The following is a 25,680-nucleotide window of genomic DNA, read 5'->3' as shown; positions in this document are numbered from 1 at the left end:
CGAATTTGAATAATGAAACAATGTTGCAAAAGTCTGCGAGACAGACGGCAAGGTTTATACAAATCTCCGCTGTTGAAAACTAAATGTTAGTCTAAAAGAAATGTGAGATAATGTCTAGATGCTTTTTATAGTGGAGATCAAGTTTATAAATTACCTGGCTGGGCTGATGAGACAGTGGATTGCGCAGTCAGATGGAACAGAGTAAATAGGCATTTTAACGTCATAGATTTAGCCGGTGGTAACTTGTGGAATAGACACCAATCAGCATTCAGGATTAGACCCCCCGTTGTATAAATTTAGGACATATTTCAGCCCATGTTTAGATTGTTGCTTGTTTTGTGAGTTGTAAGACGGATTCTTGTTTTTCTTTTCACCAATTGTTTTCTCATTATCTGGGTTTATTGTTGGCCTTGTATATTTATTATGTTTTTACGTTGTTGGCCTTGTATGTTTATAGTCCATGATTGTTTTGTACACACCACGCAAGCACTCACACACAGCTCAAACCAGAAATAGAATAGGACTTACAATAGCTCATCCCTTATGATAAGTTCCTTCCTTTACAGGATATGTTTTCTTTTCACAATAGCAATGTCCGTTTCTTGTTACTTTTTCATAATGAGGCAAACAACTCCAGCTACAAAGCATTCTATACATCATTTGAAGAGGCTGGTCCTTGGTCCTCTTCAGCCTCCTGTTGTTTAGCATCTGACAACACATAAATATATTTCTAACAGACAGGCAGATAGATATGTGATAGATAGATGCAGTGCATTCGGAAATTATTCAGACCCCTTGACTTTTTCCACATTTTGTTACAGCCTTATTTTTTCCCCCATCAATCTACACACAATACAAATGACAAATAATAAACAGTAATACCTTATTTACATAAGTATTCAGACCCTTTGCTTTGAGACTCGAAATTGAGCTCAGGTGCATCCTGTTTCCATTGATCATCCTTAAGATGTTTCTACAACTTAATTGGAGCCCACCTGTGGTAAATTCAATTGATTGGACATGATTTGGAAAGGCACACACCTGTCTATATAAGGTCCCACAGTTGACAGTGCATGTCAGAGCAAAAACCAAGCCATGAGGTAGGAATTGTCCATAGAGCTCCAAGACAGGACTGTGTCAAGGCACAGATCTGGGGAGGGGTACCAAAAAAATGTGTGCAGCATTGAAAGTCCCCAAGAACACAGTGGCCTCCATCATTCTTAAATGGAAAAGTTTGGAACCACCAAGACTCTTCCTAGAGCTGGCTGCCCGGCCAAACTGAGCAATCGGGGGAGAAGGGCCTTGGTCAGGGAGGTGACCAAGAACCTGATGGTCACTCTGACATTGCTCCAGAGTTCCCAGTTGGCGCAGCGGTCTAAGGAACTACAGACCCTTGTTCAATTCCAGGCTGTATCACAACCGGCTATGATTGGGTACGTCGTCTGGGTTAGGGTTTGGCCGGGGTAGGCTGTCATTGTAAATAAGAATTTGTTCTTAACTGACTTGCCTAGTTAAACAAAGTTTTTTTTTTTTAATTAAAAATGGGAGAACCTTCCAGACTCCTTGGCCTGAATGCCAAGTGTCACGTCTGGAGGAAACCTGGCACCATCCCTACGGTGAAGCATGGTGATGGCAGTATCATGCTGTGAGGATGTTTTTCAGCGGCAGGAACTGGGAGACTAGTGAGGATCAAGTGAAAGATGAATGGAGCAAAGTACAGAGGATCTTTGATGAAAGCGCTCTGGAACAGGTTTAGGACCTCAGACTGGGGTGAAGGTTCACCTTCTAACAGGACAACAACCCTAAGCACACAGCCAAGACAACGCAGGAATGGCTTCGGGACAAATCTCTGATTGTCCTCGAGTGGCCCAGCCAAAGCCCGGACTTGAAACCGATCGAACATCTCAGGAGAGACCTGAAAATAGCTACGCAGCGACGATCCCCATCCAACCTGACAGAGCTTGAGAGGATCTGCAGAGAAGAATGGGAGAAACTCCCCAAATTCCAGGTGTGCCAAGCTTGTAGCATCATACCCAAGAAGACTCGAGGCTGAAATCACTGCCAAAGGTGCTTCAACAAAGTACTGAGTAAAGGGTCAGAATACTTACAGTATGTAAATGTGATAGCAAATGTATTTAACATAAAACTAACATTTCTAAAAACCTGTTTTTGCTTTGTCATTATGGGGTATTGTGTGTAGATTTATGAGGGAAAACAACTATTTAATCAATTTTAGAAAAAGGCTGTCTTGTAACAAAATGTGGAAAACGACAAGGGGTCTGAATACTTTCAGAATTTACTGTAGATAGATCGATGAAAGATATATAAAATCGATAGATATGACAGACAGAGAGATGTAAGATAGATAGGAGTAGCAGAAACACACACACTAGACGTACTTTGCTGCAGGCGGTCAATGAACGGACTTGCTAACAGGACACCCAGCAGGGCCAACAGCAGTAACACACTCGCGGTTTTCATTCTTTACTACAGCACATAGAAAACACACATTTTTCATTCATTATCAATAAAAGACAGTGAATATTCAGATTTCAGATTCAGGCACCTGCCACCTGTCAGGTAGAGTTCAATTAAAGGCAAACTTACGTCAGAGTTTGAGGATGGAGGTTTCGGTTGATCGCTGACTAGGATGGAGTTTCTGAACCTTTGCGGAGACCTAGTTGGATGTCCTCTAGTTTCTATGGTGGTGTTTCATCCTCCCTATCTGCAGCCAACTGCCACACCCCTTACACACACACACCTCACGCTCTCTGTGTGTACTTACCTATACAAATATGTGCTCAGGCTAATCATGCATCTTGTTATTTTTATTACAGTTGAAGAGAAAAACAGAACACTGCCATATATTTGTCACAGTCTCCCATTGACATTTATGAATGATTAACATGAAAGTCAAGCGTTGTGCACGCTAATGTCAACTCTGAACCGGCCCTTTAGGACCACTTATCTGACCCAAACTAAATAACATGACTTGTTATTCTTGTCGTAAAGGCCCAGTGCCATCAAAAATATGATTTGCCCGTGTTTTATATATTTCCATACTATGGAGGTTGGAATAAGACTGTGAAATTGTGAAAATTATGATAATGACATTTTTATGTAAGAGCTGTTTGAAAAGACGGCCTGAAATTTCAGCGGGAGTGAGTTTTGGCCTGCCTGGTGACATCACCAGTTAGTTAATAGTTCCAAAACCTCTCTGCCAATAACAGCTAGTTTTCTGTTTTCCCCTCCCAGACAGTCCTAGCAAATTTCTTGCTTGAGAAATTGTTCTTTTCTAAGAAGCAATTTTTTTATTTTTTATTATTGACAATTTTAATTTAAATCAAATCACAGTAAGGTACTTAATTGTTACCCAGAAATAATTTGATAGAGATAAAAACAGCTGCATTGGACCTTTTTTCTAACATTAACCCTAAATGAAACCATATGACAACCAAAGATTGACAGTACTGTCAATTATAATGTTATGACATTTTTTCAAATGTAGGCCAAAATATGTTATGAAAAGAGCAAAATGTCAATAATGTTTAAGAAATCACAAGATCAGGTTTTGGTAAAATTTGCTCAACCAGTGGAGACTGCTCAGACGAAGGAGAGGACCGTCCTCCTCAGTGAATTTCATAAAAATATTGAGAAACATTAAAAAAGACAAAAACAGCACTCTGTAGGGTAGCACCATGTTGTAGCCAGAGGACAGCTAGCTTCCGTCCTCCTCTTGGTACATTGACTTCAATAGAAAACCTAGGAGGCTCATGGTTATCACCCCTTCCATAGACTTACACAGTAATTATGACAACTTCCGGAGGACCCGTCAGAGCTCTTGCATTATAAACTGACATGTTGACCACCCAATCAAAGTAAATAAATATAGTACTGAAAGCATAAGCGACAGCTAGCTAGCACTGCAGTTCAGTGCATAAAATGTGGTGAGTAGACTCAAAGATAGACAATAGTTGAACAGTTTAAGAAATTAAGGAGCAGTGTGTGTGAGAGAGAGAGAGAGAGAGAGAGAGAGAGAGAGAGCTAACTTTCACTTACTTAGCTAGTGAATGCAGCTAGCTAGTTTAGCCTACTCAAATACCCGGCTCAAAACAGAGAGGGATGTTAGCTGGCTATGGCTATCCAGCACTGTAACTTTTCTAAGTCAAGGTAAGCTTTTGGTTTTATTAATTTATTGCCATCAGGGCCTGCCGGTGTAACTGCTAAACTGCTTGCTGTACACTGTACTGCACGATTGTAGCGGGTTTAGTAACGCATTAGTTCTAGTAGCTATGTTAACCATGACATCAACTAATATGGTGACAACGATGTAGGCTGTGTGTAGCGGTTAGCGGTTATGATATGACGGTTTGGCTTGGAAAGGTTCTCGCCTGGTCACAGACAGCTGATGTGTTGTGCACTGAAGTCCACAAGTGAAAGGAAATGGTGAGAGGAGGAGAGTGCATAGATGCTATAAGGAATTAATGAGCAAAGTGATCATGATGCTTGTATGTGGCTGCTATGAAAGTGAACTGTGTTTGCGTGTGATCAGGGGTGTGTTCATTCTGCCGATTCTGTTGAAAAACGTGTCTTAAACGGAGGCAAACGGAACAGTGAAAAACATACCTGAATTTGTCCTATAGAAACTTTTTTTTGCAATTGTTGGACTAATGATTACAGCGTAGATCAGCTAGTTGCCTTGTGCACCTACGTTGTAAACTTCCATTCATAGGCTAGGTTGTAGCAACGTTATGATGGGCATAGGGAAAATTTGAGTATCATGTAGTAGACTAAACCTATCAATGTGACATTGAGCTGGATGAACAGAATATGAATGACAGTCATCCAATATGCTGTAATAGAAATAAGGCCATGACCACAACAAAAAAAACGATCGTCCTCCCTCATCTTAAAACGGGACCGACCGCCACTGTGCTCAACATATCGAAATACAAGAAAATATTTAAAGATAAAACAGTTGATCAGGTGAGTCTTCTCCTCTAACACAGGAAAAATAAACAGAAACAGTTCCTGGTAGAGATCCCACCCGGTCAGGCCAGGCACTGCTTACCTATCAACCTCCTCCCAGATCCCCCTTGGCATGGAATAAGCATTCCAAATGGAAACGCTGATAGAGTAATGGGTCCACAGTTTTCAATAACAATTAGATGTGACAATAAGTCAGCAGGAATGTGCAGTATTTCAGTCTGTTGGTTGTTCAGTATCCACACAGAGTGTAGAACCTGTATCAGATGCTTGTGGCCTGGGGCTGCATCTGAAATGGCACCCCTGCAGTATATAGTGCACTACCTTTGACCAGAACCCCATATGACCTGAACCAAAGTAGTGCACTATGCTCCCCAGACATTGTATTTGGACAGTGAAACAACATTTGTTAATTTCACTCTATACTCCAGCATTGGATTTAAGATACAATTATTCATATGAGGCAACAGTACAGAATGACACTTTTTTATTTACAGATTTTTATACCCATCTGTTTTACTGCTTAGAAATGAAAGCACTTTATGTATCATGACATACGTAAGAAGACGTGTGCTGAAAGAATGGGGAAAAATAGGATACAAATGTGAATTTTATTCCAACCCCCAATTTACACCACTTCTGTAGAATGGCCCATATAGGGAATAGAGTGCCATTTTAGACACAGCCGGGGTATTCAAATACTACAGTACCACCTATTGAAACGCATGACGAAGCGAAACTGGAAGTTAGGATTTTTCCCCAGAGTGATGTACCATGGGAGGAGGCTGATACTGTAGGGCGTCCCGAGGGGTGTACCTCTACCCGGACCTCTACCAGTTGATTTTTCTTTGTTTACATTTACATTTAAGTCATTTAGCAGACGCTCTTATCCAGAGCGACTTACAAATTGGTGCATTCACCTTATGATATGATGTTTGTGAGGAAACCTGATCTACTGTTTGTCTTCAAGTATTTAATTGTTAGGTGAAAAGCTGAAAACACTGGTCTTGTTCTTACACACACAGGGTCTTCAGAAAGTATTTCACCCCCCTTGACTTTTTCCACATTCTGTGTTACAAAGTGGGATTCAAATTGTAGTATTCAACCCCCTGAGTCAATACATGTTAGAACCACCTTTGGCAGCAATTACAGCTGTGAGTCTTTCAGAACTTTGCAAACCTGGATTGTACAATATTTGCCCGTTCTTTTTGAAATTCTTCAAGCTCTGTCAAGTTGGTTGTTGACCATTGCTAGACAGCCATTTTCAAGTCTTGCCATATATTTTCAAACTGATTTAAAGTCAAAATTGTAACTTAGGAACATTCAAGTCATCTTGGTAAGTAACTCCAGTGTATATTTGGCCTTGTGTTTTAGGTTATTGTTCTGCTGAAAGGTGGATTTGTCTCCCAGTGTTTGGAAACCAGACTGAACCAGGGTTTCCTCTGGGAAACCTTGCTGATGACAAGCATACCCATATTGCAGCCACCACCAAACTTGAACATTTTATTAAGAGTGGTACTCAGTGATGTGTTGGATTTGCCCCAAACAAAGTTTTGTATTCAGGACACAGAGTTAATTTCTTTGCCACATTTTTTGCAGTATTGCTTTAGTGCAAACAGGATGCATGTTTTGGAATATTTGCATTCTGTACAGGCTTCCTTCATTTAGGTTAGTATCGTGGAGTAACTTACAATGCTGTTGATCCATCCTCAGTTTTCTTTCACAGCCATTTAACTCAGTAACTGGTTTAAAATCACTATTGGCCTCATGGTGAAATCTGAGCGGTTTCCTTCCTCTCCGGCAACCGAGTTACGAAGGACGCCTATATCTTTCTGAATACTTTCCGAAGGCCCTGTACCTTTTATAAAATAATCAAAATGACCTATGTACTGTATATTGATTTCCAAAGCAGCGATTCTAACTAGTGAGTTTCTGCATGCATCTCTTGTAGATCAGCGTGGTTAGACCGTCAGGTAGGCAGGCCTGTGTGTGTCTGTTCTATTGAGTGGGCACAATGTGGAGCTCGGTTGGCATATCTCCAGCAAGTAGTGTGTGTGTGTGTGTGTGTGGACATGAGTCCAGACAATGGGTGAGCAGAGCTTCCCCGTGTTTGTGCACAGATCCAACACACATTGAGCATGCTGACAAAACATAACCCTCTGTATGTACTGTAACACACAGACACAGGAGCTCAGGACAGGGACATAACACACTGCATTTCTCAAGAGGATACAATCCTGACAGAACGCTGTCTTGCCTCACCTACACACACACACACACACACAGCATTCGTAACTAAATAGTACACGTTGTTTTTAAAATCAGTATTTTTCTTTAGTGCTGGTTAATTTGTTCTCCATAAAGAAGTGGATTATTGAAATGAACTATGAAACAAAGGAATTTAAAGGCTTCACAAGCTCACAAGTTTACCCTCTACTGCACCACAACTGAAAGTTTATTACAGACACACAATGTAATTAAATCCCACAAAAGGCCTGTTTTCTGAAAAAAGGTGAATTTATAAAATCTCTCAGGTAATTAAACATGCACACTCGTAGATATGCACTCACACCTTCTGAAATGTATTTTAATTGGAAAGGTAAATTCTACTCACTACTATCCTACCTTCCACAAACAGTAATCCACGGAAAACAGTATACAAGGTGGATAAAGTCAGATAGACGGTGACAGACAGACACCTTCTTTACGTGACATTCAAGCAAATTCTAAATCCAAACGAGGCAGGCAGCTAGGTGCCACATTAATGGAAAAACACATGCTTGTGTGTATGTGTGTAACCTGACAGCCCGCCACACGGCAGGGATCTCAGTGAGTGTGAACTCTGTGTACACCACAGCTGCAGACAGCAGACGGAACCAACAGCTTCCTGCTAATAAAGAGAATAAATAAATACCGCTTAAGACGGCGTGTTTACCTCGCCAGTCGACGTTTATCGATGCTCTCCGATCGAAAGCTGCAAATGAGCGCCAATGTCACTGATGAGGAGACAGAGTTTGAGTATGGGTAGAGCTGTGTCACCCCAAAACCACACTAGGGTCATTCGAGACTCAATAGTACATTAGCCCACTGAACGGATTCCCAGGCATTAGCTCTGGTAGCGCTAACACAAATCTAAGGTGAAGTTACTCAACACCAAAACATTGTTCACCAAATCCTCTTGCTTATACATTGGCTATACTGTTCCCTCCCTAGCAGTGAACAGAACACATTAGCAACAAGATTGTCAGATTAGCATTTGTTTATTCTTCCCTATCATATTAACCATATTGCCGTGAGTGAAGTCAAAATCAATCACTGATAGTTATCAATAAGTCTAAATACCTAACAGTTTCCCTATAGAGCATTCTTTCAAGATAATATACGGTTTAGATAAAAACGAGCAGTTTTAGAGAGAGAGAGAAACAACTGTAGCAATAACACTGTGTGTGTGTGTGTGTGTGGGTTAGTCTCGAGCAGGTTCCGAAGGTCGAGAGAAACGACAGAGAGAGGAGGATGAGGGATGGGTGGTGGGTTCGGATGAGAGTGGGGCCAGAGAGGGGAGGAGAGAGCGAAAAAGAGAGTGAAAAATGAAGATCGAGGGGGAGGAGGGGGGGGGGTATAGAGATGGAGAGAGACTGCCTGCATACACTGTCAAGACAGTTAATATAAGGTTTGGAGATAAGGTCCTGCAGACAAACATTGACCAAATCAGCCATTTCAGTGTGCGAGCCTGAACTGCCAGTCACACTGACAGACAACGCAACAATCAGCACTCACTCTCCGATAAGAGCTCTACTGGGCGCGTGCAGCAAACAGCCAATCTACTGCGTGCCTGGCAAGGAGGGCGATAGAGGGAGGAGGGAGAGCAGACAGCAAGAGAGAGATGGGCAATAAATCTACAGAGAAGATGTGGACAAAGAATGAACAGCACAGTGAAGGAGAGAAGAATAGCAGAGAAAGAGAGAGAGAATGAAAAGGCAAAGAAAATCTTTCCAACAACCCCCCCCCCCCCMCACACAGAGAGAGAGAAAATAAAATAGGTGATAGGTAAAACAGGAATGGTGTGAGATCGGATCTTAAAATAGGGCCTCTCCATGGCCTCGTCACCTGGGAACAGCAGACATTCATGATCCTATAGTTGACTTGTTCATTCTTTAATAATCCGTCTGCTTTGCCTTACACAATAGCGTACTTTTATTGCCTCAACTGATTAATGGTGTGTGCATGTGTGTGTGTGCGTGCGTGAGAGTGTGCGGAAGGGTGGGATAACACTCCCCATCTATTGATAGTCTCATACAGTATGCCAGAGAAATCCACACATAAAATAAACACACATTGAATGCCAGGGTGGATGCCTGAGGGAAGCCAAGCTAACTACCCACTGGGCTGTGTTGTGTTCTGGGACCTTGGAACCACACTGGCCCCTTCTGGTTGGAGCAGGAACTACAGCTGAGACCCCCACAGAGGGTTGGGAAACACTCCTAGTCATTTACCTCCGTCAGACACACTTAGACTCAGTCGAGCAAAACAGTGGACAATAGCTACCGCTGCCTGGAAGAACTATCTGTGTTCCCTTCGAGTCAGAGAGAGCGCGATAGCGAGCGAGAGGGGCCTCGGTGTCTCAATCACGCACACCTAATATGCTATTTTTCTGTCTACTGATAACAGTATAAGAAAACAACACATTGATGTTACTACCATCATGGTGTGTGTGGTGAGAGATAAAAGAAAAAAAAGGAGAATGAAAGAAGTGTGAATTTGTATACTGCATGTGTGTGTGCGGGTGTGTATACAGAGTGGTAGGTTAAAGGGTTAAGTTCTCTCCCTGGCTGCATGCAGCTTTCCCTTGCTGTGTCAAGCCCCATTAAACCAGCTACACCACAGCAATATGGTGCTATCAATTACACACACCAGACCATCAATGAAGAGAGGCTGGGAGAGGGGGAAGAGGAGTAGGTGAGAGAGACAGGAACACAAACAGGAGAAAACGGCCACACAGAAGACCTGCAGCTTGGCACAAAACATACATCACGTACACACCAGTGGAGGCTGCTGAGGGGAGGACGGGCTCATGTCTGGAACGAAGCGAATGGCATCAAAACACACAGAAACCATGTGTTTGATACCATTCCACCTATTCCGCTCCAGCCATTACCAATAAGCCAGTCCTCCCCAATTAAGGTGCCACCAACCTCCTGTGGTACACACGGACATCCCTCTCGCTGCTGCACTCTAGACAGCTGACGATAAGGCTCTGCTGAGCTTATCTGATGGCAAACACACACACACAGGGCTGTGCTCCAGTGGGGAATAGGACAGGCTGTGGGGAGAGGAAGCAGAGTTGAGATCACTCAGATGCGGGTCCAACACTACAGGGACAAGACAGATCTGGAGCCATCACTCTGGCACACATTTTTTTATTTTTTTTTATTTTTTAACACACGCCACTCTACAAGGTTTACTTGATATACAGATACAATCAAATGATGCATACGATAAAAAACTAAGGGGGAAAAGGTAAGTGTTTGCCAGTCAGATTTCACAGTCAAGCCACTCAGGCTGCCAGATACACACCAAACAAATCCAAAGTGTAATTTCAGAAAAACTTTGTTTTATTAAGAACAAGGAAATCATAAGTTGAAATACGTTCTGCGAGAGATAAGATAGAGTAGCCTGTGATAAAACAGCTGAGAAACCAACAGGATAGGTCCAGTAACATCACAAGAGGCAGATTTATGTGGAAGTGACAAGATGCAGGAATGAGTGGTAATCTACTATAACTCAGTGAATTCAGGTGATTTGAAATCCTCACATGTAAAAATATCACATGTAAAGCGGGGGGGGGGGGGGGGGGGGATGTCCCTTACACAGGCAGGGACCATTCAAAAAAGGCACACATTTTACTTTGTTTTGAAATAGACATATTTCCAATTCATTTAATTTTGATTCATCTCCTGAATTGAGACCCTGATAGTACCCATGACTAAACATCGGTGTCAGCTCTGAAACGGTTCATCTCTCCAACCACAAACCGTACACGTTACAGTGCAAACAAATCAACAGAACACTACCCTAAAGGGCACCCTGTACTCTCTTTGACCAGCGCCAATAGGGCTTTGGCCAAAAGCGTGCACTATATAGGGCATCATCTGCCATTCAGGACAGTCTAAAGTCTATTGGTTGTGAATGAGGCCAATAAGGATGCCTGATTTAGAGTAGTTAGAGGTACATTCAGGAAGGTGCAATGTTCTGAACGTTGCAAACAGGAGTGTCTTGTACCCGGGTAACAAACTATTTCTAACGCTGCACCCTACTGAACACGGCCCAGGGGTAAGCCAGCCTACATTTTTGGATAGCCCCAGCACAAACCCAGTCAGACATATTTACGAAGCATGTATAAAACCACCAGACACAGAGGGAACCACAGCTGCCGAATGTGGCAGAATGTGAGCGCCACCAAGTGGTGACTTCCATTTTTAACCCAAATCTGAAACGGTACAACAGGGCCAAAACAGGCTATATACTGCAGCTCAATGACACATACTCTGGCTCCCTCTGCTGTTGCAGTATATCCAGAATACATTCCAACAGAAAACTACCAGAACTAACATGGCTGTGTAATATTCTGTACATCAGTTTCATAATAAGCCTTTAAACACTTTGGGGGAACCAAAATACAGTAGCAACAAGACCTAATGGAACCCATCCACAAGAATAGCAGTGGTTGAAAGAACGGGTATTTCCCCAACGAGCACATGGTGAGCATCTCAATAGTATAGAGTGGCATCCTCTCCTCGTCTCCTTTCCATCCCCTGCACTGATCTGGAAGTGGAGGTGAAAGCAAAATCCCCTGGTAGGTTTCTGCCATATTGCCTTCACGTACCCCTAGTTTTCAGATCAGTGCAGATTAAGGAGAGACGAGGAGAGGAACCAGCTCCACCAGGTGTCGTACGCTGTAGCATCTTGTTTTTGACATATCCTGGACACAGCTAACAAACATCAGTCATACAAAGATGGATATATTTCTGCCTTTTACATAGATGTTATGAAGGCAATTAGATTAACAATAGAGGCAGCGGTAGTGATTCTTTTTGTAGTAGGGAGAAACCAAAAACGAATGTCGCCCAAAACCCGATCTGTGAAAGACTGACATCAAGGTTTACATTATAGAAACATAATTACTAGAAATGCGGAAACACTATTCAAGTCAATGACTAATTATGTCTACGGTTCACATCAAACAGTTGCATTGACACGATCTACCAAGGCTAGAACAGGTTTCCTTCCATACAGAGGAAAACCCCTTGACAGTCAATGCAACTGGCTAGAACCATCTCGTAAACACTGGGGAGCCACATCCAATCCCTTAGCACGGGTCATATTCATTAGTGCACAGCGGGGGGTGTTTTTTTATTGAACAAGTTCAGGTCGTCCGTTTGGTGCCTAGTGAATATGGCCCTAGTTTAGGTTCTATACATTGACCTATAACCATGGTACCTCAATAGCCCATTTGATGCATTCTGCTTCACGTCTTTGGCTCAATGTACCCTCTCCTAGTGAATCAACAGAATACAATTCACATGGAAATAACTGATTTTTTTTCATCCCAATAGTGAAAGTTGTCATTTTACAAATGTTTATATCAAAAATATCGGTGGTACATAAACTCAGTTACTTCAAAATTCTCGTATAATCTAGTTAGTGTAATATACATATTTTATCCAATTGCAATTAAACATGCTATTAATTATATTATAAAGTATAAATCACCATCTTAAATTACACATGGGAAAGACAAATACGATATCATTTTATTGCATATATTATTTTATTGCTAAATTAAGATCAATAATGTCCAAATCTATTCTTCCTATTCAAAATACAGTTTATGGATATATTCACTATAGTATTTGTGTGTGTATATATATATATGTGTGCGTGAGTATGTGCCGTGCAACCTAAAGATCACGATTGACGTTCATTCACAGCTTTTCTAAAGGCGCATCGGAAGATATAATCTCATCACTCCAAGAGATATGATAGCTAGGTGGTGCGCACCACGGAGAAAACGGAAGGCATTTTTGGAACGTTTCCTTCCTTAATACGAGTTCCATATTGTCATTAAAAAAAGGTTTATTAGCAAAACTGGTCTTCGAAAGCTAACGGGTCTGCTGGCTTTCATTGGAATAAAATAACTCCTGCAAGAACTAAACTAAAGAGGTGCCTTTCGATCCAAACTATTTAAATATTGTAACTAGTATAAATATAAGAGTGGCACCTCAAGACTAGTATGGGACCAGGCTATAGGAGAACATGGAACTGGGTTTGATAGTGAAAATCTTTGAGCGACAATCACATTCAAACCACAACAACAGGCTTGTTAAACTCAATATCAGTCAGTTCCTAAAGAACAAGGCAGTAAAAACAAGAATACAATGACATATGAACAACATTAAAAGACTTCACATTGACTAACAACAGTGAGTACTGCGTTTCCCTGTACAAACACTTTTTTTGTCGTTTTCTGTAAAAATAAAAAAAATAAAAAATGAACTACCTAAAGTAAACGCATCTAAACATCATACTGAGATAATACAAGTAAACTTTAGACCCCTTTCAAACCCTAAAACCAGACAGAAAACATTACCGTGTGTGTGTGTGTGTGTGTGTGTGTGTTGTGCATGCCTTCTGGTGTGTTCAGATCTTGCCGTGTCGTTTCCCTCTGGCTTTATTTGGAGTCTGGACCGGTCTGCTCTTCCTTCTCAATGCCCTCTGGTCAATCACTGGTGGCTGCTCCTCTTCCTCCTCCACCTCCACCTCTTCCTCAGCCCAACTCTTCTCTACAGCCTCTTCTTCCTCCTCCTCCGTAGTTGTAGCTTTTTCCTCCTCTTCCACTGTGACCTCTGGCTGCTCCCTGTCCTGCTCGATGACCACTCTGTTCAGTCTCTTAGATGTACGTTTCGGCGCCGCCGGGCCACTGCCGCTAACTCTACTCCAAAGGGCCTGACCCTTGCCTCCCTCGTCTGAGCTCTCACTTCCCTCCTCTGTAGTCGTAGCATTCTCCATCTCCTCTACCCCTTTATTTTCGTCATTCGCGACCAGGACCTCTTCCTTCGCCGCCTCCTCCTCTTCAGGAGGCTGGGTCTCTCCTTCCTCCAGAGGCTGGTAGGACAGGTCTGCTACCCGCACCTGGACCAACGTTTCCTTGCTACTGCGGTCCACCGCAATGACCTCCACGGATTTCTCCTTTATCTCTGGTTCCTCCACTGCTCTCTCCAACGCCTCCTCCTCCTTTTCTCTCTCCTTTTCTCTCTTTACCTCCTCTCCTTCCATGGGTGAGGGGGCCTCCTCTGGAGTGGAGGCTGGCTCATTCACTAATGGGAGAGAAGCCGCCTCCTTCTCCACCACAGCTTCAGCCAACCACTCCGACGCCACAGGAGTTGCTACTACAGTGTCCTGCACCGTAGTGGACAAAAAGAGAAAAATTTACATGCGTTAAAAACGTATTCCCAAATTCCATTTCTAATGCATACGGAAGAAAGAAACATGTCCACAGTACAAATCCACTGCTTTCTCCAGCTTTTCTCCCTCTACCTCCTCTCCTTCTTCCATGGGTGTAGCCTCCTCATGCACATCCCTAGAGAGTGAGGGCTCTGCTGGGGATGGTTCAGCAGGCGAGGGGGCCTCCTCTGAAACAGGCGCTGGTTCTTCTACTAACGGGAGAGGATCCTCCTCCACAGCTTCAGCCAACCCCTCTGGCGCCACAGGAGCTGCTTCTAATATGTCCTGCAGAGGACAAAAAAGACAGAAAAACGTGCACTTGTTAAAAACTACCCAAATTCCCTTTCTAACACATAACATGTCCACGGTACAAAAATGAACTGTACAACAATGAAAGGCTCCCGTCGTCTCATCTGTGAACCCCTTGCTCCAATAAATGGCCCCATCCCACACATTCCAACTTTCTTACAAGGTTAATCCTCCTGAGGAATTGAGCCACATACTTCAGCCTCGATGGACTCTTCCTCCTTTGCTGCCGCCTTCTCTATTTCCACGTCTTCCTCTGTCGTTCTGTTCTCCAGCACAGCCTCTCCCTCTTCCTCCTCTCTCTGGCCATCAGTCAGTTCTCCGTTCATCTTGACTATCCGTTTTCCCCATGTATGAATCTGTTATTCAATGTGTTTTATGGGAAAATAGAATTAAGGTCTGAAATTGGACCCTATTCACTATATAGTGCACTACTTTTGGCCAGGGGCCATAGGGAGCCATTTGACACAACAAGTGTGACAATCTATGAGTGACTGGTTATTCTCTAACAGTAACCACAGTAACACAACACAATGATGACAAGCAAAACAGAACAGCCAAATTAACCGTTGTTTTCTAATGCTGTATTCATATATTKACCCCCCCCCCCCCCCCATATCTTCTCACCTGAGCTTTGGTCGTCTTCTCCTCCTCCTCCTCAGGGGCCACAGCAGCCTCTGCCTCTCCAGACTCCTCCCCCTCTCTTCCTTCCGCCTCCTCCTCCTGTCCTCTGTCCTCTACAGCCGTGTTGGTGGGCTCGGACTTTGTATCCTCCAATCTGAACGCACAATAGACCAGCGGTATTATTATAATTTAGAACCAAAAGGAAGCTTTCATACTTGAAAACCATATATAGGTTGGGCTACAACCTGACAGAAAAGGTCACATTTCAGTGTTGTACTATGGGTATGAGTATATTGATTGACAGATGCCTGATGAGTAAAATAGTCACTGAATTTATGAGAATTAAGGAGCACTACTGCCCTGGGAAAAAAGACTGTATACATTGAATTCTACACGTTTCATTAATACTTTAATGTAGGTTTCTATTTCACCGAGACTCCTTGTCTAACCTGTTCATCTTCAGAGGCTGGCTCTCCTTCGTGGAGTCTTCTGTCTCTTCTCTGCCACGCTTTTTATGTCCGCTACACCTGCTACGCGTTGCCACTGGTGTGCCATCCAGGACTAGAGAAAGAGCAGCCATTTTCATTCCAATGTGTAGTCACACACACACCAAAAAAAAAAAAATCTCTGTATTCAGAAAATCTCAAATTATTCTTATTGGTTATTTATTTCAGGACTCCATGGAGATCCTAAAGACTTCGGAGCTACTTACCTTCTATTAACTTCAGGGGAGTATTTACCACCAAAACATCCTCCTATAAAACAAGAAATCAAGACCAAAATACACTCCTCCTCATTACATGATTATAATGTCCCTACACTACAGAACTGAGGGTTGAAGATATTCTTAAATTATAAACAAATACATTCAAAGAACGGTTCGAGGAGACGAGAGACTGAGGAGACCCAAGAAGAGAAAGCATAGCAAAGGAGGAGATTAAAAAAAAAGAGAACGAAACAAGAGACCAAATTGGATAGATAGAGATAGAGCCGGAGACGTACGGTGATGTCCAGAAAGTTGTCCTCCTCCATGCTGACGTCTGTGTGGTCCAGGGAGGCTGCTCGTTGGTCTCCGTTAGAAGTCACCGCGTGGAGCACCGCTTTATGGGAATCAGCACAACAATCATAAGTCAATTAGCTACCAGTCATGTGAGTCTGACCACTGTGTCTGATGTCACCAAGTCCCCAGCCCACATTACAGCGGAGCTAATCTGGGTCTCCTGCTATGTTCCCGATGGATCAGCTGGGATTTATTCAGTGAGGTCGCAGATAGAAATGTAGCTGATTAGAAATGTGATGAATAGAGCTGTCGTCGCGATTCGCTACTCTATATGACAATCCTATCGGTCCTACATTACAAGTTTTTATCTCAAGGTACTGTAACTTTACATCATCCTGAACAGGCCGTTGGTGTTAGAGCATGGTGTTGAAAGTGCATCCCTGTGTACCCCCTGCTACTGTGCCAGTACCTTTCAGTGCTAGGGCTTTCATCTTGCTGGCCACATTCTCTCTCTGGTAGGGTCCTCCCACTCCCTCTACCACCCACAGCAGATCCTGGTCAGCTGGGTACCGACACAGGTACTGGCTACACACTGCAGGTCGGGGAGAGATACACTTTATTTTGGGGACGGAACGTTGTACAGCTCTAGAGTGTAGTGGAGAAATACTACCACTACCCTTTATACCTGGTTAGAGAGAGAGAGTAATACTACTACCCTTTATACCTGGTTAGAGAGAGAGAGTAATACTTACTACCCTTTATACCTGGTTAGAGAGAGAGAGTAATACTACTACCCTTTATACCTGGTTAGAGAGAGAGAGTAATACACTACTACCCTTTATACCTGGTTAGAGAGAGAGAGTAATACTACTACCCTTTATACCTGGTTAGAGAGAGAGAGTAATACTACTACCCTTTATACCTGTTAGGAGAGAGAGTAATACTACTACCCTTTATACCTGGTTAGAGAGAGAGAGTAATACTACTACCCTTTATACCTGGTTAGAGAGAGAGAGTAATACTACTACCCTTTATACCTGGTTAGAGAGAGAGAGTAATACTACTACCCTTTATACCTGGTTAGAGAGAGAGAGTAATACTACTACCCTTTATACCTGGTTAGAGAGGAGGAGTAATACTATACCCTTTATACCTGGTTAGAGAGAGAGAGTAATACTACTACCCTTTATACCTGGTTAGAGAGAGAGTAATACTACTACCCTTTAACCTGGTTAGAGAAGAGAAGTAATACTACCCTTTATACCTGGTTAGAGAGAGACTACTACCACCCTATTATACCTGGTTAGAGAGAGAGAGAGTAATACCACTACCCTTTATAACCAGGTTAGAGAGTAAAACTACTACCCTTTATACCTGGTGAGAGAGAGTATAACTACTACCACCACCACCACCAACCTTTATACATGGTTATAGAAAGAGACTACTACAACCCTTTATACCTGGTTAGAGAGAGAGAGTAATACTACTACCCTTTATACCTGGTTAGAGAGAGAGAGTAATACTACAACCCTTTATAGATGGTTAGAGAAAGAGAGTAATACTACTACCAACCTTTATACATGGTTAGAGAGAGAGGGTACTTCAGGCCAAGCTGGTCGTCTTTGAAAGAGTCCACAAAGTCCTCCAGCATCTGCAGGCCATGGCCGTTTCCACGGTGACACTTCCTGACAAATATGGAGTCCATGACAGGAAGCTGGTAGCGCTGGGTCACAAAGTTATTACACAAGCTGTCTGGAGAGTGAGAGGAAGAGAGATTTACTGTTAGTTCATGTCTGTAAGGTATGCTATAATTGATTGTCATTTAAAACAGAGGAAAATCAAACAAGAGACATTGCAAGAGATCAAAACTGAAGTCTTTACTTTCTCAAAAAGCTGGGATCTTTTAATGTTGACTAATATACTGACTCGGTTTTACAAATCTTTTATTGAGAGTATTTTAACTTTTTGTTTGTTGGTTTGGCAATGCCACTGTCAGCCAGAGAAATATGCTGAGAAGGATTATCACCACAGCAAGCAAGGTACTTGGAGTCAAACAGACAGGCCTGGATGAGATCTTTAAGGTCAGGGCCCTCCGCAAGGCTCACAAAATCATTTTAGACCCAAGCCACCCCCTGTACCCGGACTTTGAACGACTCCCCTTGGCAGGAAAAACAGAACTAAATCATTTGTGCCAGGTGTGATATCCTTCCTAAATAGCTTGGGCTAAATGTTCCTATCGACCCAGGAAGGCCAGTGGGCTAGTCTCTTTTTATTGGTATGTAACTTATGAAAGTTGTATTGACAAATTTGTTTTGTATTTAAACGCGTATATGACACTGCAACAAAATGTCCCCATGGGGACAATAAATTCCGTAAACTGAAGTCTGAATTCAAAAAGCAAGTCTGGATTCTTAATACAGTGCTGGAACACTTCTCCGATTAGAGAACATTAAAGTCAAACAAGTGGAAAAACATCTTCTGGCGATCTGCCCGTCTCAATGTGGATCTAATGAAAACGTTGGACAAATTAATTCCAGCTCATCTGTTGTACAACGATGTCCTGCTCTGCAGTGGATCCTGTGTCTTCACTGAGCAACACTAAAAACAGTTTCAAACACAGGGAACGATACTTTGTACCCAAAAGACTGAACATTGTGATGGGTTCTGACTTATAAAACGGAACAATTTAAACTAGGTGCTACTATATTTCTGGTATACTATAAAGTCTATATCTTGGCCATTATAGAAATCATCTTCAGGAGGTTGAAGCTAACGAATAGCCTTGTGTCAGTTTGGGGTACTGTCCAGTCTCCACTAACTAGCTAACGTCACCGATCAAATAAGAGCGGTTTTGGTTGAAACAAAACCTTGACCAGACAGAGATCGCTCACCTTTGGGTTTGACCGWGTAGAACCCGACAGCGTTTCCGTCCTTCCAGAGGAGCTTGGCGAAGTGGTGCTGGCCGTGGCACAGGAAGGGCACCTCAGGTTTGTCCATCTCACCCACGCGGTACACGATACGGTTCAGAATGTACAGGACGATCCGCTCACCAAGACTCCTCGCCTGGGGTGGGGACAGAGACAGAATGACACTTAACAAAAAGGTAGCACACACACACACACATCTCCCCAGGAGTTTGACAGCAACACAATGCACAAACGTTCCTCACTACACAATCTACATACACTGTAGTAGGACACTAGATTCAGAAGGGACTTGGTTCAGTACACGGCATCGTCGTCTTTCACCTCCCACTAAAATGGTTGTGTGACAGTATTTACTGCTCCGTAGCTCTGCTAACCCCTTGTAAACATAGAAATAACATTTAACTGTTGGGTTTAAATCATGGCCCTGAACAGTGTACTGCACCTAGTTTCAAGTGTGTGTCTCTCTTAGGGTTCAGACAGCATCGTCTATCGAGGATGATTGACAGCCATTGTCGACATCGTGATGTGACAGACAATAGCCGAGCCCATTTGAACTTGACTGGCAACTTTAAGTAAAGAGCGGAGTTGGGCAGTGCACAGCAAGGCCATCCTGAGTGGCCTATTCCTTTGCAATAGCCTGCATAACATATTTAAAATATATATATGTATATTATAAACCATTTACAGAATGCACACGAACAATGTAGACGGAGCCGAGAGATTCACCAATGCAGAGCAAAATGTCAAGTCAGGATTTTTATAATTTTTTTCTGCCTTGACTATCAGATGATCTGGGCCTAAAAGCCAGGGACATTTTTTTTATAGCAGACAGTCTAATTGCCTACCTTCCTCTTTTCTCTCCATTTGATAGGAGGATGACTTGACATATTAAGCTTCTCTTTCAGGTTTTATGCACCCTGGATTTCTCCCGCCGTGCCATTTCATGATTAAACAATGACGTTAATCGAACAGAATTTAAATTGGCTGAAAGTTCAGTTGTTTTCGAATAACCTCAAACATGGTAGGCCTGAGGTAATAACGACCAAGATAATAAAGACCAAAAAAAATGACTTTAAAAAAATGGTCTGGCCACATTGTGTAATGGCCGATTTTATAAGTATAGAATCACGCTAGAACCAAAGTTGATTTTGCCCAACCCTAGGTTGTGTGTGTGTGTGTGTGTGTGCGCACAGACACTGTGTGTTTCTCCATTGTTCCATGCTAATCATAACAAGTTGCAGGGCAAAGCCAGGCAGCGAGCCATGAGTTTGTTCTGACTGGTGTCTTTGTGCTCGGTCCTCTACACAAACACACCAGAAATGCAGTGCTTGGCATTCTGTCCAAAACAACGTTATTATGCATCTGATGGGGTAGATAAACATGCCAAGGGTAATGTGTGTGTGCCAACCATCATGTTGTTCTAGTATCCTGTGTAGGGCCGAACCCAAGTACAGTCGTGGCCAAAAGTTTTGAGAATGACAAATATACATTTTCACAAAGTCTGCTGCCTCAGTTTGTATGATGGCAATTTGCATATACTCCAGAATGTTATCTTGTTATGGATAGGGGGTAGCGTTTTCACGTTTGGATGAAAAGCGTGCCCAGAGTAAACTGCCTGCTACTCAGTCCCAGTTGCTAATATATGCATATTATTAGTAGATCTGGATAGAAAACATTGAAGTTTCTAAAACTGTTTGAATGATGTCTGAGTATAACAGAATTCATATGGCAGGCAAAAACCTGAGAAAAATCCAACCAGGAAGTGGGAAATCTGAGGTTTGTAGGTTTTCAACTCTTGGCCTATCGAATACAGTGTCTATGGGGTCATTTTGCACTTCTTAAGGCTTCCACTAGATGTCAGTCTTTAGAACCGTGTTTGATGCTTCTACTGTGAAGTGGGGCCAAATGAGAGGGGATTGAGTAAGGTCTGCCATGAGCTGAACATGCGCGTTCATGTGAGAGCGAGCTCTGATCCATCGCATTTCTGAAGACAAAGGAATTATCCGGAACATTATTGAAGATTTGTGAGAAACATCCTAAAGATTGATTCTATACTTCGTTTGACATGTTTCTACGGAGTGTAATATGACTGTCTGAACTTCAGCCTGGACCTGCCCGCGCGTCGTGAGTTTAGATTGTGTACTGAATGCGCGAACCAAAAGGAGTAATTTGTTGTGGAACTGGGATTCCTGGGAGTGCATTCTGATGAAGATCAAAGGTAAGTGAATATTTATAACGCTATTTCTGACATATGTTGACTCCAACATGGCGGATATCTTCTTGGGTTGTGTTGGTCTCTGAGCGGCATACTCAGATTATTGCATGGTTTGCTTTTTCCGTAAAGTTTTTTTGAAATCTGACAGCGGTTGCATTAAGGAGACGTATATCTTTAGATCTGTGAATTACACTTGTATCTTTTATCAATGTTTATTATGAGTATTTCTGTGATTTGATGTGGCTCTGTGCAAATTCACAGGATGTTTTAGAGGCAAAGCCAAATGTAAACTGAGGTTTTTGGATATAAATATGAACTTGATTGAACAAAACAAACATGTATTGTGTAACATGTTGTCCCGGGAGTGTCATCTGATGAAGAATATCAAAGGTTAGTGATTAATTTGATCAATATTTCTGCTTTTTGTGACTCCTCTCTTTGGTTGGAAAATCGCTGTATGCTTTCTGTGACTAGTTGCTGAACTAACATAATATGTTCTGCTTTCGCCGAAAAGCGTTTTTGAAAATCGGACACTGTGGTTGGATTAACGAGCATTTTATCTTTAAAATGGTGTTCATTTGCCATGCAAATGAACTGAATCCCCCAAAAACATTTCCACTGCATTTCAGCCCTGCCACAAAAGGACCAGCTGACATGTCAGTGTATCTCTTGTTAACACAGGTGTGAGTGTTGACGAGGACAAGGCTGGAGATCACTCCGTCATGCTGATTGAGTTCGAATAACAGACTGGAAGCTTCAAAAGGAGCGTGGTGCTTGTAATCTTTGTTCTTTATCTGATAACAATGGTTACCTGCAAGGAAACAAGTGCCGTCATCATTGCTTTGCACAAAAAGGGCTTCACAGGCAAGGATATTGCTGTCAGTATGATTTTACCTAAATCAACCATTTATCGGATCATCAAGAACTTCAAGGAGAGCGGTTCAATTGTTGTGAAGAAGGCTTCAGGGCGACCAAGAAAGTCCAGCAGGTGCCAGGACCGTCTCCTAAAGTTGATTCAGCTGCGGGATCGGGGCACCACCAGTGCTCAGGGATGGCAGCAGGCAGGTGTGAGCGCATCTGCACGCACAGTGAGGCGAAGACTTTGAGGATGGCCTGGTGTCAAGAAGGGCAGCAAAGAAGCCACTTCTCTCCAGGAACAACATCAGGGACAGACTGATATCCTGCAAAAGGTACAGGGATTGGACTGCTGAGGACTGGGGTAGTCATTTTCTCTGATGAATCCCCTTTCCGTTTGTTTGGGGCATCCAGAAAAAAAGCTTGTCCGGAGAAGACAAGGTGAGCGCTACCATCAGTCCTGTGTCATGCCAACAGTAAAGCATCCTGAGACCATTCATGTGTGTGGTTGCTTCTCAGCCAAGGGAGTGGGCTCACTCACAATTTTGCCTAAGAACACATCCATGAATAAAGAATGGTACCAACACATCCTCCGAGAGCAACTTCTCACAACCATCCAGGAACAGTTTGGTGACGAACAATACCTTTTTCAGCATGATGGAGCACCTTACCATAAGGCAAAAGTGATAACTAAGTGGCTTGGGGAACAAAACATCAATATTTTGGGTCCATGGCCAGGAAACTCCCCAGACCTTAATCCCATTGAGAACTTGGTCAATCCTCAAGAGGCGGGTGGACAAACAAAACCCCACAAATTCTGACAAACTCCAAGCATTGATTATGCAAGAATGGGCTGCCATCAGTCAGGATGTGGCCCAGAAGTTAATTGAAAGCATGCCAGGGCGGATTGCAGAGGTCTTGAAAGAAAAGGGTCAACACTGCAAATATTGACTCTTTGCATCAACTTCATGTAATTGTCAATAAAAGCCTTTGTCACGTATGAAATGCTTATAATTATACTTCGGTATTCCATAGTAACATCTGACAAATATCTAAAGACACTAAAGCAGCAAACTTTGTGGAAAATAATATTTGTGTCATTCAAAACTTTTGGCCACGACTGTAGTTGACTGGTCGATTATTTGATCGATAGGATGTAGGTCAAGTGATATATATTACACAGTTGAAGTCTACATACACCATAGCCAAATGCATTTAAACTAAGTTTTTCACAATTCCTGACATTTAATCCTAGTAAAAAGTCCGTCTTATTTCAGTTCGGATCACCACTTTATTTTAAGAATGTGAAATGTCACAATAATAGAGAGAATTATTTAATTTCAGCTTTTATTTCTTTCATCACATTCCCAGTGGGTAAGAAGTTTACATACACTCAATTAGTATTTGGTAGCATTGCCTTTAAATTGTTTAACTTGGGTCAAACGTTTCTGGTAGCCTTCCACAAGCTTCCCACAATAAATTGGGTGAATTTTGGCCCATTCCTCTCGACAGAGCTAGTGTAACTGAGTCAGGTTTGTAAGCCTCCTTGCTCGCACACGCTTTTTCAGTTCTACCCACAAATTTGTGGGATTGACGTCAGGGCTTTGTGATGGCCACTCCAATACCTTGACTTGGTTGTCCTTAAGCGATTTTGCCACAACTTTGGAAGTATGCTTGGGGTCATTGTCCATTTGGAAGACCCATTTGCGACCAAGCTTTAACTTCCTGACTGAATGTCTGGAGATGTTGCTTCAATATATCCACAATTTTCCTGCCTCATAATGCCATCTATTTTGTGAAGTGCACCAGTCCCTACTGCAGCAAAGCACCCCCACAACATGCTGCCACTACCGTGCTTCACAGTTGGGATGGTGTTCTTCGGCTTGCAAGCCTCCCCCTTTTTCCTCCAAACATAAATGTTTATTATGGCCAAACAGTTCTATTTTTGTTTCATCAGACCAGAGGACATTTCTCCAAAAAGTACGATCCTTGTCCCCATGTGCAGTTGCAAACCGTAGTCTGGCTTTTATTCATGGTGGTTTTGGAGCAGTGGCTTCTTCCTTGCTGAGCGGCCTTTCAGGGTATGTCGATATAGGACTCATTTTACTGTGGATATAGATACTTTGTACAAGTTTCCTCCAGCATCTTCACAGGGTCCTTTGCTGTTGTTCTGGGATTGAGTTGCACTTTTCGCACCAAAGTACATTCATCTCTAGGAGACAGAACACATCTCCTTCCTGAGCGGTATGACGGCTGCAGGGTCCCATGGTGTTTATACTTGTCTACTGTTGTTCATCTGTACAAACATGGTACTTTCAGGGATTTGGAAATTGCTCCCAGGGATGAACCAAGGGATGACTTGTGGAGGTCTACATTTTGTTTTCTGAGGTCTTGGCTAATTTCTTTTGATTTTCCCATGATGTCAAGCAAAGTTGGAGGTAGGCCTTGAAATACATCCACAGGTACACCTCCAATTGACTCAAATGATGTCAATTAGCCTATCAGAAGCTACTAAAGCCATGACATCATTTTCTGGAATTTTCCAAGCTGTTTAAAGGCACAGTCAACTTAGCGTATGTACACTTCCGACCCACTGGAATTGTGATACAGTGAATTATAAGTGAAATAATCTGTATGTAAACAATTGTTGGAAAACTACATGTCATGCACAAAGTAGATGTCCTAACCGACTTGCCAAAACTATAGTTTGTTAACAAGAAATGTGTGGAGTGGTTGAAAAACGAGTTTTAATGACTCCAACCTAAGTGTACGTAAACTTCCAACTTCAACTGTACACACAACCAGTCAAAAGTTGACACCTACTCATTCAAGGGTTCTTTATTTTTACTATTTTCTACATTGTAGAATAATAGTGAAGACATCAAAAATATGAACACATATGGATTCACGTAGTAACCAAAAAAAGGGTTAAATGAAAAATATATATTTTAGATTCTTCAAAGTAGCCACCCTTTGCTTGAAACTTACCAGTTCTCTTCCTTTCCCACTCTGCGTGAAAGGGAGAAATGTCATGCTCTGATCCAGTGAAAATGTCATAAAAAGGCCTACCTGATGATTTCTTATCCCTTGCGCAAATAGCCTACAGCTGTGTCTGTCCCAAGCTCACTGGCACAGGAAACTGAGTTTTGTTATTTGTCTTCTGGTTATCTTGATCTCTGGCTCCCTCTTGAGTCATTTGTGTCTCATGTAATCAAACAGTGCACTTAAAGCACCAGACAGACAATCTCAATACATAGGCCTATAGT

General features: G+C 42.5%; 1 protein-coding gene and 1 long non-coding RNA gene across 3 annotated transcripts in view; one reads left to right on the top strand and one right to left on the bottom strand.

The window, feature by feature from the left end:
• The window catches only part of LOC139025676 (uncharacterized), a 169,713-nt gene that overhangs the window by 59,431 nt on the left and 84,602 nt on the right, over positions 1-25,680 (top strand). The gene's annotated exons all lie outside the window — the stretch shown is intronic.
• LOC111961332 (soluble lamin-associated protein of 75 kDa-like) overlaps positions 10,578-25,680 on the bottom strand; it is a 33,057-nt gene continuing 17,954 nt past the window's right edge. Inside the window, exons 5-14 of one of the 2 annotated variants that reach the window (XM_023983508.2) lie at positions 19,309-19,480; positions 17,990-18,169; positions 16,887-17,009; positions 16,420-16,517; positions 16,130-16,172; positions 15,867-15,978; positions 15,421-15,571; positions 14,991-15,152; positions 14,581-14,772; positions 10,578-14,442 (exon numbers count right to left, since the gene is read on the bottom strand). In XM_023983508.2, the coding sequence (XP_023839276.1) occupies positions 13,684-14,442; positions 14,581-14,772; positions 14,991-15,152; positions 15,421-15,571; positions 15,867-15,978; positions 16,130-16,172; positions 16,420-16,517; positions 16,887-17,009; positions 17,990-18,169; positions 19,309-19,480 (1,992 nt within the window). In that variant the 3' untranslated portion in view covers positions 10,578-13,683. The remainder of the gene's footprint in view (positions 14,443-14,580; positions 14,773-14,990; positions 15,153-15,420; positions 15,572-15,866; positions 15,979-16,129; positions 16,173-16,419; positions 16,518-16,886; positions 17,010-17,989; positions 18,170-19,308; positions 19,481-25,680) is intronic. The other variant, XM_023983509.2, reaches the window with a different exon arrangement.

Source organism: Salvelinus sp. IW2-2015, linkage group LG4q.1:29 (genome assembly GCF_002910315.2).
Source record: "Salvelinus sp. IW2-2015 linkage group LG4q.1:29, ASM291031v2, whole genome shotgun sequence".
In the NCBI taxonomy this organism is placed as follows: domain Eukaryota; kingdom Metazoa; phylum Chordata; class Actinopteri; order Salmoniformes; family Salmonidae; genus Salvelinus; species Salvelinus sp. IW2-2015.
The sequence above is the reverse complement of the archived record's forward strand: the minus strand, read 5'-3'. Positions and strand labels throughout refer to the sequence as shown.